Here is an 18748-nt window from a genome sequence, read left to right on the forward strand (position 1 = left end):
TGATTAGTGAGGGTCTCTTGAAGGTTTTAGCGGCAAAATACATACGAGATGAAGGTAGTTTCTTACCAATGCGGAAACTACGCACCAACTGCATTTTTTGCGCATTACTGAAAGTTCAGGGAGAACATTGAATCCTTAGAACTAATTATCTCAACCACTTGTAAGTGACTGTTGCAACACCAAAGGAAAAACCTATGTGGCAACTTATCTCGCTCGATAAAACAGCACTATGAACTTTTTCTCAATGAGCGAGAATTCCCGAACGCTGATAAGAGACTACCAATTATTTCTGACTTTGCACGTGTTACAGTATATACAGTGTGCAGCGCCAGCAGCCTGCAGCCACCGCCTCCAGAATGCAGCGCCTCGCCCTCTTGCTCGTGTGTCTGCTCGGCTCTGCCGCGGCCTTGCCGGCCCGCACCAGGCTCTGGAGCAGGGGCAACAGCCGCATCATCGGAGGAAGCAACGCCAACATCGCCAACTACCCGTGGCAGCTGTCCTTCCTGTATGGCGGTTCGCACATCTGCGGAGCCTCCATCATCAGCTCCACGTGGGCGCTGACGGCCGCTCACTGTGTGGACGGTATGAGCCTCCTGCTGATGACTTTCAGAGCCGGATCGTCTATCCGTGGAAGCGGTGGCACTGTCCTGAGGGCTTCCTCTGGCTACATGCACGCATCGTACGACAGCGACACGGTGGACTACGACGTTGCCGTCGTTCAGGTGAGTAACTCGCTAAGGCCTTGCACGTAAGGCCTATTTTTTAGTCAGCTCCTATATCATTAGGGGCTATGTTGTGCTAAATAAGCCATACGCTGTGTGCAAAGTAGAGCCACCCTCGATCAGGAGGTCATGAAAACGTCAAGTTATAATAATATCAGTGCCTGTTTATACGGCATACAACTCCCCTCTTCCTGATTTGAGAAAATCTTTCTATGTCAGGTACAAAGGGACATATGGTTTTGATGCAGAGTTGACGTCAGTGGACAGTTTATAGTTTTTGTATGTATAAACAAGTCCAAACATTTATGTTGAGCTATAGTAAACAATAATGTTCGGAATAGAGCCCCAACATGATACCTCTGTATTTGTAACGCACTTGCATCACCAGGAAATATGAATTAACTCTGATAACACGTTACTTTGTTATGCGGCGATACGTCTTACAATCGGTAGGTGACTGATTTGTTTGTAACACTACTGAGAGAATAAAATGACATCTAATTTTAAATTTAGATGGATTTAAAATGCTACACAAGGTCATCTTTAAGGGCCTGTGAAGAGCTATGTAACTATGGGTAGTGACCTACTTCCCATGTTGGGATGATTAGTTTCGTCTGCGTCTACGATTAGGTGACAATCGTAAACAGGAATTAAAAGTTCTAAAGAGCATACAGAAATAATCATTCCTCTAAGTTTTTAGGACTGGAAGACTATAAAATATAGCTACATATCAAATATATAAATCGATTTCTTTGTGCCACTGACTTTACTGCCGGCCGGAGTGGCTGAGCGTTTCTAGGCGCTATAGTCTGGAGCTGCGCGACCACTACGGTCGCAGGTTCGAATCCTGCCTCGGGTATGGATGTGTGTGATGTCCTTAGGTTAGTTAGGTTTAAGTAGTTCTAAGTTCTTGGGGACTGATGACCTCACAAGTTAAGTCCCATAGTGCTCAGAGCCATATGAACTGACTTTACTGATCTAGAATCCAACATATACTGAATCAAATTCAGAAAGCCACTAAGAAAAAGTGTAGAACAACTTATTTTCTGAATGTAGATAAACAGTTTATCGGTTAGCACGGGTAGCTCTTTAGGGAGTCTTGGATGGCTACGGTGCTGTGTACATAAAAACAATATCATTGGATTATTCGAGGGAGATGTTAGGTACCACAGACAGGAATTCCACTTTCAATGGGGAACAGCAACGCGCATACAGGAGAAGGTTACCTGGAGCTGATTAAAAGAGAAGTGTTAATTCTGTGAAGACAGAGACATCGTTCAGCTCTAATGGCAAACGGTACTACTCAATAATTAAAATATATCAAATGTGTAAGTAGAAGCATTTGTGTGATGAAATCACGAAATGTTCGATATTATGACCTACTTGGTAATATTGCTCCAAAATCTGGGAATCGTATGATTTATGTGTTACTGCAAAGATTTATGAGTTCAGAGATGGTAAGATATAATAACTTTGGAACCTGTAATAGATATGTCTGAAGAATGTAAACAAAAATTGTTTGATGAAGCAAAATTGTACCATATGATGGAAAGCAGTTCTACTACAATGAATGTGTAGAGTCCATAGATCTCCAGAATGAGATTTTAGCTCTGCAGCGGAGTGTGCGCTTGTATGAAACTTCCTGACAGATTAAAACTTGGGACCTTTGCCTTTCGCGGGGAACTAGTCTACAAACTGAGCTACCCAAGCACGACTCACGACCCATTCTCACAGCTTCAGTTCTGCCAGTACCTCGACTCCTACCATCCAACTTTCACAGAAGCACTTCTGCGAACCTTGCAGAACTAGCACTCCTGAAAGAAAGGATATTGCGGAGACATGGCTTAGCCACAGCCTGGAGGATGTTTCTGTAATGAGATTTCCACTCTGCAGCGGAGTGTGCGCTGGTATGAAACATCCTGACAGCACTTGCCCACGAAAGGCAAAGGTCCCGAGTTCGAGTCTCAGTCCAGCAAACAGTTTTAATCTGTCAGGAAGTTCCATACATCTGTTAAGATACCAGTCTGAGTGCTTACGTCATTAATATCAGAGAGGAATCATAAATAATCAGCTTAGCATTTACAGTCGTCTCTAGACAGTCTCCACATTATCACTCCAAGAGTGAAAGAAATAAACATGCAGTGGATAATTGTACATTAAGATCGTGTACAATGGTCAGAATTATATCGCTGCCATTCAGACACAAATAAGAATTGCTTGCTCTCCTGTTCCAGGTGTCTGGATCCCTGCTCGGTACGAACGCCCAGGCCGTCAGCCTCCCATCCGACGGCTACGACCCCGCCGGAGGCCTGGCCGTGACCGTCACTGGCTGGGGATCCACGTACACAAACGGCCCGGCCCCGAGCAACCTGCAGAAGCTGGACATCAGCATCGTGGCGCGCTCCACCTGCCAGAGCATCTTCGCCAACGTGAACACCGTGACGGCCCGCATGGTGTGCGCCGGCAGCGCGGGCCAGAGCGTGTGCAGCGGAGACTCGGGCGGCCCCCTGGTCAGCGGCAGCACGCAGGTGGGCATCGTCTCCTGGGGGGTCAGCCCCTGCGAGGCCAGCCCCGGCGTCTACGCCAACGTCGGAAACCTGCGCTCCTGGATCCGGTCTGCAGCAGGTGTCTAAGGCCTTCTGGGTCACAGCTGCTCTCTACAATGTGCATCTGCACGTTTTGACAAGAAGGTTCCCGTTGTATACAAGATGACCTTTCAGAAATAAATAACTATATACCAATTACCAATTTTGTTGTTGTTGGCGAATATAGAGATCCTATGAGCACTTAATGAACGTAAACTTTGTAACTGATTACCGCTACTGAAGTAAAAGCAGAAAACAAAATTAAAATTTTATATTTGTGCACGACACAACTGTTGTTGGTAAGATGAAATCAACAGAACACACACTCGAAACCTGGTGGAAGAACAAATTCACACGTCTGCTGCGGCCATCTCATTTCACGGTCAAGGAGTTATATAGACTGACTGAAAAAAGTCACAACACCAAGAAGGTACTGTGTGACATAAACGAAAGTTGGTAGACGTGTTCCTATATCTCAGACATGATGCGTGTTCTGACGTCGCGCCACTCGACTAAGAGTGGTGCTAGTAGCGATCCAAATCGGGTTTGCTTTAAATACACACTGTAACGGCCGTAAGTGTTAGTTACCCTTTTTACTGGAAGTCGTAAGTTGACGTTCGTCAAAAATGCCTTTAAGGCGACAACGACGACAATCTCAGCACGTCCCTTCGTTTGAACGAGGCCGCGCAGTGGGGCTACGAGAAGCTGAGCTGGATGTTCCTTCTGTGGCGTTGGAGGAAGACTTAGCAGGAATGTAGCCACTGATCGCTGGCAGTGGTGCTCACCAGTACGTCAGGTCTCAAGAACGCCAGGCTCTGGAAGGCTAGAGGGCCAGAAATCCCCTTACGTAAGATGGGAAAGGAAAAGGACACATGGATGGGCGGACCCAAAAAATAATCCGTTCACTTTTCCTTTGACATTTCACATTTACTTACAGAACACATTACACTAATAAAAGGAATACAGTGTTAACCATGTAAAGGAATGAGCAGCCGGAATATTCTTTTTTTATTACAAAAAATCTGTTTAAACCGCTGATCAGAGGCCACAAGCCACAAGTAAGAAATCGGCAATGAATACAAAAATTGTAAGGTAATAAGGTGAGACACTTCTTGATTAGAGCAATGTGGCCTTAGAGTAATTAAAAGAAGTACTCTCCCAGAACCAAAAGAACAAATCGCCACTGACAGTTCCGAAAAGTGTTTCACAAAATAAACTTAAATTTATTTAAATATTAGTTAGACCAGCCTTTGATAGGAACATCAGGTGCGGTGGTTACTGAATTACAAGTCCAAACATTCAGTCTTCAGAACAGACCAACCATGAAAGTTTTGTGGCTACGGTTGTGATACAGCAAGTTTTTCTTTTTCATGCATGGAATGAATACAATACGGAAATGATGGCAAAAATAATGAGAAAAAACGTTACCCATTAGCATCATCAAAGTTTCCAAATATTAGCACAATAAGTACAGGCTGAAATAGCCTGATGTAAAAAACCTGAAGCTTATTGAAAAATTGGGTATTATTATTCATTTCAGAAGAGACGTAAGATGAAGTTTCATATCAGCGCACACTCCGCTGCAGAGTGAAAATCTCATTCTTGAGACGTAAGATATTTGGCGGGTAATATTAGCATAAGAGCTTGTAATTAAGAGTGTAGACTGAACAAACTTAAGTAATACGCTACTAGTGCGAACAGCTCCACGAGGGGAATGTTGGGCAGCCGAAAACACTCCCGAAAATAACAATGCCAGCAGCGCGTAACATCAACAGGCCCCACGTCCAAGTGCTACACCAGAGAGCGGACCCACAACTAGTAAACCTAAGTGCTGTTAATGAATGCCACTCAAGTAAACGTATGCTACAGGAAGCAACTTCAGAAAATGTAATCCGCCCACGCCTTAATAACTTAGTGGCGTAAAACCATCAAATATTACCTAATAATCAAATTGCACAGCGAAAACACCGCTTAGTAAGATACAACGCTATAATGGTACCGCAATAATCATCTCCCCAAAGAACTTAGCTGCATAGGCTGAAATTATTAATGTCAGTATGTTACTGTCAATATGTCACTTGGGTTACACAGCCTGAGACTTGGCGAAGAGTTCTCGGGCTTCCAGCCGGGTGGCGATGTCTTCAAACTGCGACGTTTCGACGAGTGACATACTCATCATCTTCTGGCCAGAAGATACGCCGGGAAAGCATACATTCACAGCCTGAGACCTGTTTGCACCAAGGAAATTTCTATGAATAAGGCTGTCTTCCGAGGCACTTAGTTCACAAAACAATCTAAAACACAATTTAAACAGCATGTACTACTTCGACAAATTTTCTTACAATAGTTATAGGATTAAACAATAAATTCGAGAAAAAATCTCAAGGCACCACTAAGTAAACGAAATTTACTACAGAGCTTCTGAACAGTTCAATATCTCTAAATACCAAAGTTAATTATACATTATGGTAACGACAAATGCACTGACGGCTCACAGGAAAATAACACTGATTTGACAGCCACCACGTTTAATTTACCAGACAGCTTGTGGCATGAGCAAATGACAGTAAGGCAAAACTTCAAAAAGTGGTTCAAATGGTTTTAAGCACTATGGGACTTAACATCTTAGGTCATCAGTCCCCTAGACTTAGAACTAAGGACATCACACACATCCATGCCCGAGGCAGCATTCGATTCTGCGGCCGTAGCAACAGCGCGGTTGCGGACTGAATGCCTAGAACCGCTCGACCACAGCGGCCGGCGCAAAACATCAAGTAGCACTTAATATAACGGCAAGCAGACCCAGTTACATGTGAGAAACAAGCACTAACCATTAAATGGATAAAACTTATACAGACCAGTTGTGGTTAGGAATAATTACAACAGGTGACAAATTTTTTGAGATGCATAAAGCGAGAGTCACTGAGGCGGGTATATCACAGCGCAAGCGATACCAACGGTTGTCACACTAAGAAGACGTTATTCCATAATTTCAGCGCAATGTGTAACGCAAGGAACCAAAAACGCACAGCATAGCTATAAGGGAAGGCAATTCAGCTGAAGCACAGTGAAGCGCATGGTTGAAACAGCCACTAGCGGTACGCGGCGCGGGATTAGCCGAGCGGTCTGGGGCGCTACAGTCATGGACTGTGCGGCTGGTCGCAGCGGAGGTTCGAGTCCTGCCTCGGGCATGGGTGTGTGTGGTGTGTGTTTGTCCTTAGGATAGTATAGGTTAAGTAGTGGGTAAGCTTAGGGGCTGATGACCTTAGCAGTTAAGTCCCGTAAGATTTCACACACATTTGAACATTTTGAACAAGCGGTACACTCACAGCTAAGTAGTCTCTGTACTAATAGAGCCAACGGGCCACACAGCCGACGGGCCGACCAATTTCCGTGTTTCCCTTTCGCAACGTACTCAGACCCGACCCGTCCACTCCACGTGGTCCGGCGGGGGAGCGGGCGGGGGGCAGCAAATGAGCGAGGGGCCGGGAGGGGGGGGGGGGGGAGAAAAGATGAAATGAGGCCGCCAAGGGTCAATCTCAAACCGAAGGAACCCTCATTTTCTATTTCTTACCAAGAGGAAAACTACCCAGCATGCGTCACACGACTAACATGAACCTTTAAGGTTTTTCTGGGTGAGATTACGAATCAGTAAATTATCTGGGCTCAAGACCGTATCAACGGATCAAGAGCCAACAAATCGAATATCAAGTTTTCCTATAATTGCGCTATGCTGTCAAAATTTCTGACGAAAACCTTATGCTACACGAAGCCTCGGAATAGTTTGTAAGAGGTCCGAGCAGATGTAATTTTATGTAAGAGGCCCGAGCAGATATAATTCAGATGTAATTTTATGTAAGAGGTCCGAGCAGATGTAATTTCGATGTATTGCTCATGCGCTGCCTGCGATATGCAAGGTATAAGAGAATCGTTGATCAGAGAGCAGTGTTGACAGTACGAACTGTGTAGCTGTAGTAGTAAGTTGTTGCTAGTCTGTGTCTAGTCGGGAGTCTGCTCTGGTCTGGTATGGTGTATCGTGTTGGCTGGCCCGGTAGTGGTGCAGCGATGCCGGAGCCTGAGTATTATTGTATAAGGTAAAAAGCAGCCTTGCGCATAACTAGTAATGTTATGTGAACTCCCATGTAAATCTTTTAAAAATGTCCTAATAATAACCTTTGTGATATAAAGTAATTTCTAACAAGCATTCATTTCAATTTAAAGAATTTACTAATTTCTCCAATCCATGATCATTCCGATTGTTGCAAAAGAAAAATCAGTTGCTTCCTTTCATAAATGACAAATCTATCGGCCAGCATTGCACAGAGCTGTGCGGGAAAAACGTATTGTAAGAGCAGATAGTTGGCGACTTTATTGAGGTAAGAATTTTTGCTTTTTTATTCAGAATGATCTTACAGGGCCATGACGCAGCACTGCTGTCGTCCAAAGTTTACCACATTACTGAATTTATTTTTTATTACAAGGTTTAGGACTTTTTCCGTTTCGAGCTTACATTAGATGAGAAAAGAATTTTGTGGGTACATTAAATGTGAATGAATTTCTGTAGGGAGGTTATAAATGGGAACCGATTTTGTTCTGAGGTACAGAAAAATTAGAATCATATTCATATTTATTATTATTATATATTACAATTTTTTGTCGGGAGGTTACACTTGGCGACAACCGGCCAGGATCGTATATCTTTGTGAATCTCTGAGAAGTAGTCATATATCTGCTCTTATTTACTTAAATGTACACTCCTGGAAATTGAAATAAGAACACCGTGAATTCATTGTCCCAGGAAGGGGAAACTTTATTGACACATTCCTGGGGTCAGATACATCACATGATCACACTGACAGAACCACAGGCACATAGACACAGGCAACAGAGCATGCACAATGTCGGCACTAGTACAGTGTATATCCACCTTTCGCAGCAATGCAGGCTGCTATTCTCCCATGGAGACGATCGTAGAGATGCTGGATGTAGTCCTGTGGAACGGCTTGCCATGCCATTTCCACCTAGCGCATCAGTTGGACCAGCGTTCGTGCTGGACGTGCAGACCGCGTGAGACGACGCTTCATCCAGTCCCAAACATGCTCAATGGGGGACAGATCCGGAGATCTTGCTGGCCAGGGTAGTTGACTTACACCTTCTAGAGCACGGGATACATGCGGACGTGCATTGTCCTGTTGGAACAGCAAGTTCCCTTGCCGGTCTAGGAATGGTAGAACGATGGGTTCGATGACGGTTTGGATGTACCGTGCACTATTCAGTGTCCCCTCGACGATCACCAGTGGTCTACGGTCAGTGTAGGAGATCGCTCCCCACACCATAATGCCGGGTGTTGGCCCTGTGCGCCTCGGTCGTATGCAGTCCTGATTGTGGCGCTCACCTGCACGGCGCCAAACACGCATACGATCATCATTGGCACCAAGGCAGAAGCGACTCTCATCGCTGAAGACGACACGTCTCCATTCGTCCCTCCATTCACGCCTGGAGGCGGGCTGCACGATGTTGGGGCGTGAGCGGAAGACGGCCTAACGGTGTGCGGGACCGTAGCCCAGCTTCATGGAGACGGTTGCGAATGGTCCTCGCCGATACCCCAGGAGCAACAGAGTCCCTAATTTGCTGGGAAGTGGCGGTGCGGTCCCCTACGGCACTGCGTAGGATCCTACGGTCTTGGCGTGCATCCGTGCGTCGCTGCGGTCCGGTCCCAGGTCGACGGGCACGTGTACCTTCCGCCGACCACTGGCGACAACATCGATGTACTGTGGAGACCTCACGCCCCACGTGTTGAGCAATTCGGCAGTACGTCCACCCGGCCTCCAGCATGCCCACTATACTCCCTCGCTCAAAGTCCGTCAACTGCACATACGGTTCACGTCCACGCTGTCGCGGCATGCTACCAGTGTTAAAGACTGCGATGGAGCTCCGTATGCCACGGCAAACTGGCCGACACTGACGGCGGCGGTGCACAAATGCTGCGCAGCTAGCGCCATTCGACGGCCAACACCGCGGTTCCTGGTGTGTCCGCTGTGCCGTGCGTGTGATCATTGCTTGTACAGCCCTCTCGCAGTGTCCGGAGCAAGTATGGTGGGTCTGACACACCGGTGTCAATGTGTTCTTTTTTCCATTTCCAGGAGTGTAGTTTGCATGTGGCGCAACGCATTTGCTAATTTGTCACTCTTTCTTTCACAGATCATCGGCAATTTATTGCTCTTTGTTGTAATAGTGTTTGTTCCATTTTTGCTTTGTCTTTGTTTCATTTGTGTGCTTGATTTTGATTTGTGAAAAAAAAAAATGCTGCGAAAAACTGTTAACAGTACATCGCGATGTGCAATGAGTAAAATAGCTGACTCGAATAGTTTGACAGAGAATACTAGCGACACTCAGTCTAATAGTGAAAATCCCCTAATTACAGGTAATCAGTGCGTACCGATCACTAATATTGATTTTGATCCTAATGATGAGCAAACAAATGCAATTATGTCCAGAGTAAATGTAACAATTGATGACGCGGCACGTTACGATACAATGAACGCTGCCCAGTTTGACACACCCGGTTTGCAAAATTTGAATTGTGAACAAATAAATTTTTCTCACGAAGATGAACAATGTAGTCAAAATACGTCAGATTTATTTGATTCCGAGGTAGTGACCCACAGTGCACATCCGATTGGCAAACCTTTTCAAGAATTACAGAATGACCAAATGGTTACAGAAAACGTGACAAATGCAGATACACCAATACACAACATAGAAAATAGAGTCGCCAATTTTGGCTGGGATCAAGTTATGGCAGTATTGCTACAACTTAATAAAAAAATAGACAACAATTCTACACAGTCGAAGAAAGAACAAGACGACAATTTCAAACAACTTAATGAAAATCTCAAACAACAAATTAATGAAATTCATGAAATATTAGACAACAATTACAAACAGTTGAATGAAAAACACGACAGGTCGATCGAACAAATTAATGAGAACTTTAAACAGATTAATGAACAGATTGCAGCCGTTGCCGTGCAATGTCATGATACTAAAGAACAATTACGTGAGGATATTAAGGTTTGTGCTGGGAATAGTAGTGAAGAAATTAGATCTGTGGCTCAAGAATTAAATAATACGCAAGCAGCTACAACGAAATTACTTAAAGATGAAATTAGTGCAGTCGCTAAACAATGCTCTGAAAACACAACACAGTTACGCGACGAGTTTAGATAAACGTCAGCAGAACTTTCACGCCCACTGGATGAAAAGTAGACGCGAAATTTGACCAACAGAACAGCCAAATTGACGAACGTTTTAATCACCACCTACGAAACAGTGAAACGCGTTACCGTAAATTTATACAGGAACAGAATAAAGTAAAGCGACAAGTCATAGAAACAATTACTGCACAGAGACAGGAAGATAAGCGTAAATTGTTTACGAAAGCAAAAACATACGTAGACAACAACATTGCTACAGTATCAGACGAAATTAATACTATCAAACAGTTGAACACCGAATTACATGATTAAATCTCTGATCTTAAAACAAAAACAGACACACACACAGTAGACTTTCAGACAGTGACCGACAGACTTGAACAATTAGAACTAATACAGGATCCCGATGCCATCAAAGCAGACGTTAAAAAATTGAACGAAACCACACGTAAAATACAAAAACAAATTGGCGCTTGTGATAATAAAAACGATGATCAGGTAAAAGTACTGACTGAAAAATATGATGCATTGGCCAGTCGTATTGATGTTATCGAAAGTAATAATGACACCAAATCAGACGATACTTCACCAATTTCCTTTAATCAAACACCCGAATTCCAAAATTTACAGCAGACAATCAGTGAGATAGGTTCGTCCAATAATACATTACGTAGAAAATTGTAAAATTGACAGCAAGAAGTGACAGAGATGAAAAATGTTTCAGACTCTAACACGGCACATCATAAGCCACATTCCGAACATTTATCACACTCACACAGCATGTATAATTTAGGTAATTTACAGAGAGTACGTGAGTTAGATTCCGAACAGTCACAGACAAACAGAGTAGGATACAATCATGAACCTGTTCAGTCATTCAGAGACGAAAATTTTGATTACAAGCACTTTCTATCTGTGAGAAAATTAAAGGTATTTAATAATGACAGAACACAGATTCATCCTTTGGACTGGATACGACAATTTACTTTTGTATTTTCATCAGCTTGGCCTGTAATGCAGAAGCTAGAATTGGCCTGGATACAACAATTTTCTTTCGAATTTTCACCGGCATTGCCTGTAACACAGAAACTAAAATTTATTTGCAGCGCGTAATTGACCACAGGGGATTCATTACACTTCGATGAATATGTGCCGTACCGTGCACAGGGCCCCGAGCCGTAGCAGTTCTATTTCATCTTTAGTTTTCTGCACTGCTGCCTTCTCTACTACTATCCTTTACATCTATCAAAACAGCTCTTCAACTATCGATCTATCTAGGATCAGAAACGTGTAAAGAAAACCTGAAGTGACAAGTTTACTTGAAAATGACAGTTTTCGTTAGACACTCCCGAAATGATAAGAACTACCAGCGTAATTTTAATATCAGACAAAGTTTTAATTATCAGTATCGTCAAAATTATCATCAACAGGAACCACATTTTGGTAACAATAGAGGTTTTTCCCAACAACAGCAACAAAACCAGCCGGTTAGCATACCTAACCAACAATGTAATGTGCAAGGTGAACCAAGCTTTAATGTTTCGCCGCCTGCACGTATAACATCGGCTCCGCCAAATAGTAATGCAGTGCAACAAAGAAATAACTACGTACAGAAAACACACGATTTCAACTCATATCGCAATGCACCGTATAGAAATGACTAGCATGACAGACGTAAAAGTAATGAGCACAGTTTTCAGCGTACGTTTAATAACAGTCGGTCTTACCAGCAGCAAAATCATCCGCAACAACAGATTATCAGGAATGAACCAGACAGTCGGTATCATCCCGACCCTAATGCAACAGGACGAAATAACAGAACAGTACAAATAGTCGAAATGCTACAGCATCCTCCCGCAAATAATAGCACGTCGGATATAATTTGACTAGATACAGTACAGGTTGCATCTTCCAGCAACGCAAGCAATACTTTTGACACAGAGAATTTTGTTCACGAAGATGTTATTACTTTTGACGACATCCGAGACACTCTTTTGCATGAAAAAACAGTTATTCAAAAAACCATTTCACACCCTGTCATTGAAGTAAAGATTGGATCGATTCTGGATTACCTATGTCAGTTATAAATGAGGAAATTTTCAACGAATATAACAAAGAGAATACCTATCCTACGCTACCATTAGGCAAAATTAAAGTAAAAGGAGCGGTATCTGGTAAAGGAGTAGATGTAAAATTACAGACACATTTATCATTTTGTATTGCAGGTCATACATTTCACTCAAATTTTTGGATTGTTCCCTTATTGACAACAGACGTTATTTTAGGTACGAATTTTCTGGTACAACACGACGCAATTATTGACTTTCAAAACTCCTATTTAATGTTAAACGATGAAAATGTACAACTGGCTTTAGAATTTCAGCACTCTTTATCTGCAGAAGAACAAACAATTAACCGTACAGAGGTCATTTCCGCATCACGTAACATAGACTGTCATTCCACATTGTTCACAGATACGTACGTACACAACTATAATACTCCAGACGAAGCCGACTATGACGTTATGCAAATGATTTCTGATAAAGTTAAACAGAGCAGTGCAAATACAGACGACGAACGCACGCAACTACGCATTATTCTTTTACAGCAAGCTCTAGTTTTTGACAACGTCCCTGGTACTATGTCCGGTTTTATGTATGAATTTCAAGTTAAACAGCACGACATATTTAAAGCCAAACATTATCCCATTCCGTATATTCACAGAGAACAAGTGAAGAAAGAATTGCAAGCTATGCTTGACCGAGGAATTATTGAACCGGCAGTTAGTCCGTACATAAACCCGCACCATATTGTTAAGAAAAAGGATGGTTCACTTCGTCTCGTACTTGATTCGCGCCACATCAATGACATTATTATTAATGAAACATCGCCCTCAAACACTAGAAGAACTTCTACAGAAATTTCATGGTACTGCTATTTATTCCACATTAGATTTGAAATCTGGATTTTGGCAAATTCAGCTCCAGTCCGAACTGCAGAAATTATACGGCTTTTCTCTGTTTTGGTGACTGTTATCAGTTTTGTAAATTACCGTTCGATTTAAGCATTTCTTCGCGGATTGAATACTATACTTCCGACAGAACTTAAAGACAGAATCACAACGTATGTAGACGACATTCTTATTGCAGAAGCTAACTGGTCTGAACACAATCTGATTGTTGAACATCTGTTACGAACTTTTCGTGCACAAGGACTCACAGTTAATCTTAGCAAATCGCACTTTGGCAAAACTTCTATAAAATTTCTTGGACATGTAATTTCAGCAGAAGGCATTGCGCCTGACCCGGAAAAACTTCAAGCTTTTACTGTTCCAGCGACGAAGAAACAACTACGTAGCTTTTTGGGCTTAATTAACTTTTTCGTAAATTTATTCATTACTCTGCTTTAGACACCCCTAGATTATGTCAATTGACGGGTAAAAGCACTATTTGGTCCTGGGATAGCCAAGCACATTCTGAATTTGTCAATCTAGAACAAGCTTTGTTGAATGCACCACTTTTATTACATCCAGATCTTACTAGAAATTTTTCCATTGCCACCGACAGTTCTAACACCGCTTCAGGCGTACACATTTTTCAGGAAATTGAAGAAGATGGTTGTACAGTAATTAAAAACATCGCCTTTGCGAGGCGCATTCCGTCACCTGCTGAACGCAATTATTCTGTTACAGAACTAGAAACATTATGTGTTGTATGGGCATTCACGAGATTTAGGCATTTTCTTTATGGAAGACACACTACCGTTTACACAGATCATAGAGCTATACAGTTTTTACTTTCCGCAAAATTTACACACGACAGGTTAAACAGATGGAAACTTTATTTACAGGAATTTAATTTTACAATTGTTCACATTCCCGGTACACAAAATATTGTAGCAGACGCACTATCCCGTTCTCTCAGCAACAATCAGCAAGACATCGCAACCAACTTCTGCAAAGCAAATTTCAGCGTCATGTATATTCAACAAGTTGCATTTGAAAATTTCATTTCGTCGTCATTACGAGACATAGCACAAGAGCAGAGTAAAGACAACGTATGGAAAGAAATTAAACACCTTTGGCAAGATAGAAATAATGTTACCATTAGAAACCATTACATTGTGCGCAATAATATTCTAGAAACGTATTCGACGAGTTTTAGCGTCATGTAAAATCCGCCAGAAAGCTAAGTCAGACTCGACTTCACATATTCCTCCATTACATCCCATTGTACCTGTTAAATTGAGACACACGGCCGCTGTAGTCATTTTTGGTCCGATTCCCAGAACTAATAGAGGTTTTTGCTACATCTTTGTCGCTGTTGAACTCACTTCAAAATTTGTTACCTTCACTCCTTTACGCAAAGCTACTGATAAAACTATTTCGAATGCATTTGTAAAACAATTTTTATTCCATGTAGGACATGTATTGAAAGTAATCTCCGACAATGGATCACAATTTCGATCTGCTATATGGACACGTATGTTACGAGCTAGAAACATTTCTCCGATCTATATATCCAGGTACCACGCTTCTTCGAACCCTTGTGAATGTCTAATGAAACAAATTGGTAAACTGTGTAGAATATACTGCCATAAAAGACATATTGATTTGGACACACACATACTCTCATTCCAGGATGTAATTAACTCGATACCAAATGAATCCACTATGCTATCTCCGACTGTTGTATTGAAAAATGTTGAACCACCTAAGAATTAGTATCCTTTCCTACATCTCGTCGACTATGACACCATGAAATAATTAACATTGCCCTGAACAACATCAAACGTGCCGCAGAGCGCTGGAGAAGACAGCAAAAAACAGGTTTGTACACGCCGTGACTTTCACATTGGACACACTATCTATCCAACAGAGGAAAGAATATATGCAGTAAATTTGAGCTTCTATACGCAGGTCCATATCGAATTCGCAGCATTCCTCACCCCAATGTAGTACACGTCGAAACTTTGAGAACCAGAAAAAGCAAAGGCCATCACCATGTCTACAATATTAAACCCTTTATTGAATGAACATACTTTATGATTTATCACACTGTAATGCCATTTCCTGATTTTTATATGACCAATGATGCAATTATATTTATGTGACTACTTACTGGTGATTATCATATTTTTTCTTGGCAAGTGCCCGGCAAGGTAAGGTTAGCAGGTCGGTTTTCTTGTCTTTACACATCAGACCATGCACATTTTTTCAGATAAACTTACATATTTTATGACCAATTATGCAATTCTATTTAGTGACATATTAATTTTATCAGATTCTTTCTCCATTAAAGTCTTCAACTCTCGCCTCTATCAACTACACAACATACAAGCTGAACACAAAGAAAGTCATTTCTTGTCGTTATATATCAGACCTTGCACATTTTCCATTTTTCGTGCATGTATGATTGTTTTCCTGTATGCACTATGAAGTGTTTAAGATGTAACAAACACCAGTTGACTTTGACATTTTTCCTTATGATATATCAATATCTTGACTATTCTACACTTTTGGCTACTGCATTATGAGACTGTGTGTACATTTTTGCACCTGAACACTCTCTATGTTTTTGACATAAAACGTTTTCTGTCACGCTATGCTGTATGCTTAATTATACCACTAGAAACCAGTTTTTATTTAATGGGTATATGATTTAAATGCAAGATATTAATCCTTATTCATCATTTTCAGAAGCAATAACGTGTAAAAGAAATAAATTAAACAAACCACAGTGGATTACTATGAAATGGGAATTTCAACTTCGGAATAAACGAAAGAAGATGCAATACCTCGTCACGAAGAGTAAATGGATCAGAATTAACAAGCATTAACAAGAATATACTATACTCATCGTATGATAGAAGTCTTAACTAATTATTTTTCTTTCAGAATACGAGGCGATTGATGCAGGCTGTCAGACAGAACCACACATCTTAGTTTTAGTGATGAAATATGCTAGAAATAAGAAACTCTATACTATGAATAGTTGTATGAAGTAAATGGTAATATGAATAACGTATAATGAAGCGTCTTTTTTGTAGATGATAATGAATGATGATGAATAGTGATGAAGAATATGGTAATATGAATAATGAAGTTTTTCTTTGCAGGTGATGATAGTAATGAAGTTATGGTAATATGAATAATGAAGTTTTTCTTTGCAGATGAGGATAATGATGAAGTTTGTATATTTACTGTTAGTTAAGAAATGCTATGTAGTTATTTAAGTATTTGTTGCAGTTCGTTTTGACAGTATGTCTTATGTCGCATGGTATAATGACTGAATGTTTTGGAAAGGTCAGCTAGAGTACATACATATTGAGTACACGTTTCATTACCTGTTAATTCGAAGTTCACTACTTTTCAGCATAATATGCATTTCTTCTTTGAGCTTAATAATCCATTTTGAATTTTTTCCAGGAGAAGCTATTCATGAAATTAATGTGCTATAAGCAGTTAGTTATTAAACCTGTTCTAGTACTTGCATTTTTTTACCCATTTGTATGTGTCATTCATGAATGTGATCACATATACTCTACTTGTTTCATAACCTTGCTACAGCTGACTCATGACGAATGACGTTAATAATACTTCTTTGCAGCAATAAGTCAAAAGCAAATATTTTCATGCCCCAGCAATTAATTATCGATCCCAACGCAATGCATTGCTAGCACAAAAAAATGTATTACCAGTCCCAAATAATGCTACCAGTTTGAGTTCTGAGTAATACTGAATGATGTTTTCTAACCACAGACCTTGAGTAATATTTACAGTGTGTTACATTTTCAATATGCCCTATGTCACTTGAATGATGAGTTCTGAGTAATGTTTTCTAACCACAGACCTTGAGTAATAGTTACAGTGTGTTACATTTTAAATATGTCCTATGTCACTTGGCTGATGAGTTCTGAGTAATACTGAATGATGTTTTGTAACAATGTATAAATGCTATGCCAATAATTTCTGTAAATAATATTTTTGTTATACTCTATAAATGCTATGTTAATAATTAACTCTCATTTTGAATGATGACTTTTGAATAATACTGAATAGTGTTTTATAAAACTATATGAATACTTTGTAATTGGCCAATGAATGCCACTGTTTCTTATATTCTAAATTTGTCTTATGTCACTTACATGATATTATATATGAATACCAGTAGCCTGATGCTACACTCATTAGCTCCTGTTTTGAATGATGACCTCTGATGGTTTCTAACTGGCCAATGAGTGCCAATGATTACTATAACTAGATGAATTATGTTAATGCTATGCCATTAATTAACTCCTATTTTGAATGATGACTTCTGATGGTTAGTAACTGGGCAATGAGTGCCAACGATTACTATAACTAGATGAATTATGTAAATGGTATGCCATTAATTAACTCTTGCTTTGATTGATCACTTTTGTATAACGCATGGTTTGTAATTGGCCAATGAGCGCCAATGTTCACTATAATCAGATGACTTATGAATAATATTCTGTAATACTTCATACATAGTACAGAAATGTTTAGTAACTAGGCAATGAGTGCCAACAATTAGTCAAATCGGTTGATAGATTAGTGTAATTCTCAATGATGACTAGCATAAGACTTAATGTCCTTGACCTTCTGACCTAATTACCAGAAATTACTGCACTATCCGTTTGTCCTGTCTATCCTTATGATCATGGAGCTCTATATTTGATTTCTGCACTAATTCTACGTTGGTGAAAGAGTGTGGTGTTGGCACATCATGGTGTCCACCACCTTGAACAATGGAGATGTTATTATGGTTCCACTGTTTGGTGTACCTAATGTACTACCAAAATGATAACATTGAACATTAATACGACATATCAGTGTCTTGGCTACACTGATTAATACTTCAGGGAAAAGAACTTCAGATTGTCTCACTTGGTGTTGTGCTTCTGTAGAAAGATATGGACTTTCAGTGCAGCTACGTACAACCTACTGTGCTACAACCATGATGCAATCCTTCCCTTTCCTATCCTAGTTCTTGTAAAATGGTAAAAATATATACAGTGCGTGTGCACTTTATGTCATTTGTTAACATATTTTATACTCATTGCATATACTAGTTCTTGTGAAATGGTAAAAATATATACAGTGTGTGTGCACTTTATGTCATTTGTTAATATGTTTTGTACTCATTGCGTATACATTTTATGATTTCTTGATATGTTCTGTACTCAGTGCATGTGCACTCTA

The 18748-nt window shown here is 40.8% G+C and overlaps 1 protein-coding gene across 1 annotated transcript; it reads left to right on the top strand.

Annotated features, from left to right (window-relative positions):
- Positions 1 to 356: 356 nt before the first annotated feature.
- Positions 357 to 3386, top strand: LOC126419574 (trypsin alpha-3-like). The gene is made up of 2 exons (XM_050086761.1): positions 357 to 722; positions 2957 to 3386. The coding sequence occupies exons 1-2, from the start codon at positions 357 to 359 to the stop codon at positions 3353 to 3355; spliced, it is 765 nt and encodes a 254-aa protein (XP_049942718.1). The 3' UTR covers positions 3356 to 3386.
- Positions 3387 to 18748: the final 15362 nt, after the last annotated feature.

This window comes from Schistocerca serialis, chromosome 9 (assembly GCF_023864345.2).
Source record: "Schistocerca serialis cubense isolate TAMUIC-IGC-003099 chromosome 9, iqSchSeri2.2, whole genome shotgun sequence".
Classification (NCBI taxonomy): domain Eukaryota; kingdom Metazoa; phylum Arthropoda; class Insecta; order Orthoptera; family Acrididae; genus Schistocerca; species Schistocerca serialis.

What these genes read in the sequence shown, in the direction of transcription:
- LOC126419574 (XM_050086761.1), top strand. Translation starts at nt 357, where the DNA reads ATGCAGCGCCTCGCCCTCTTGCTCGTGTGTCTGCTCGGCTCTGCCGCG. An exon ending in ACGACGTTGCCGTCGTTCAG is followed by an intron (nt 723 to 2,956) that starts GTGAGTAACTCG and finishes CTCCTGTTCCAG; the next exon opens with GTGTCTGGATCCCTGCTCGG.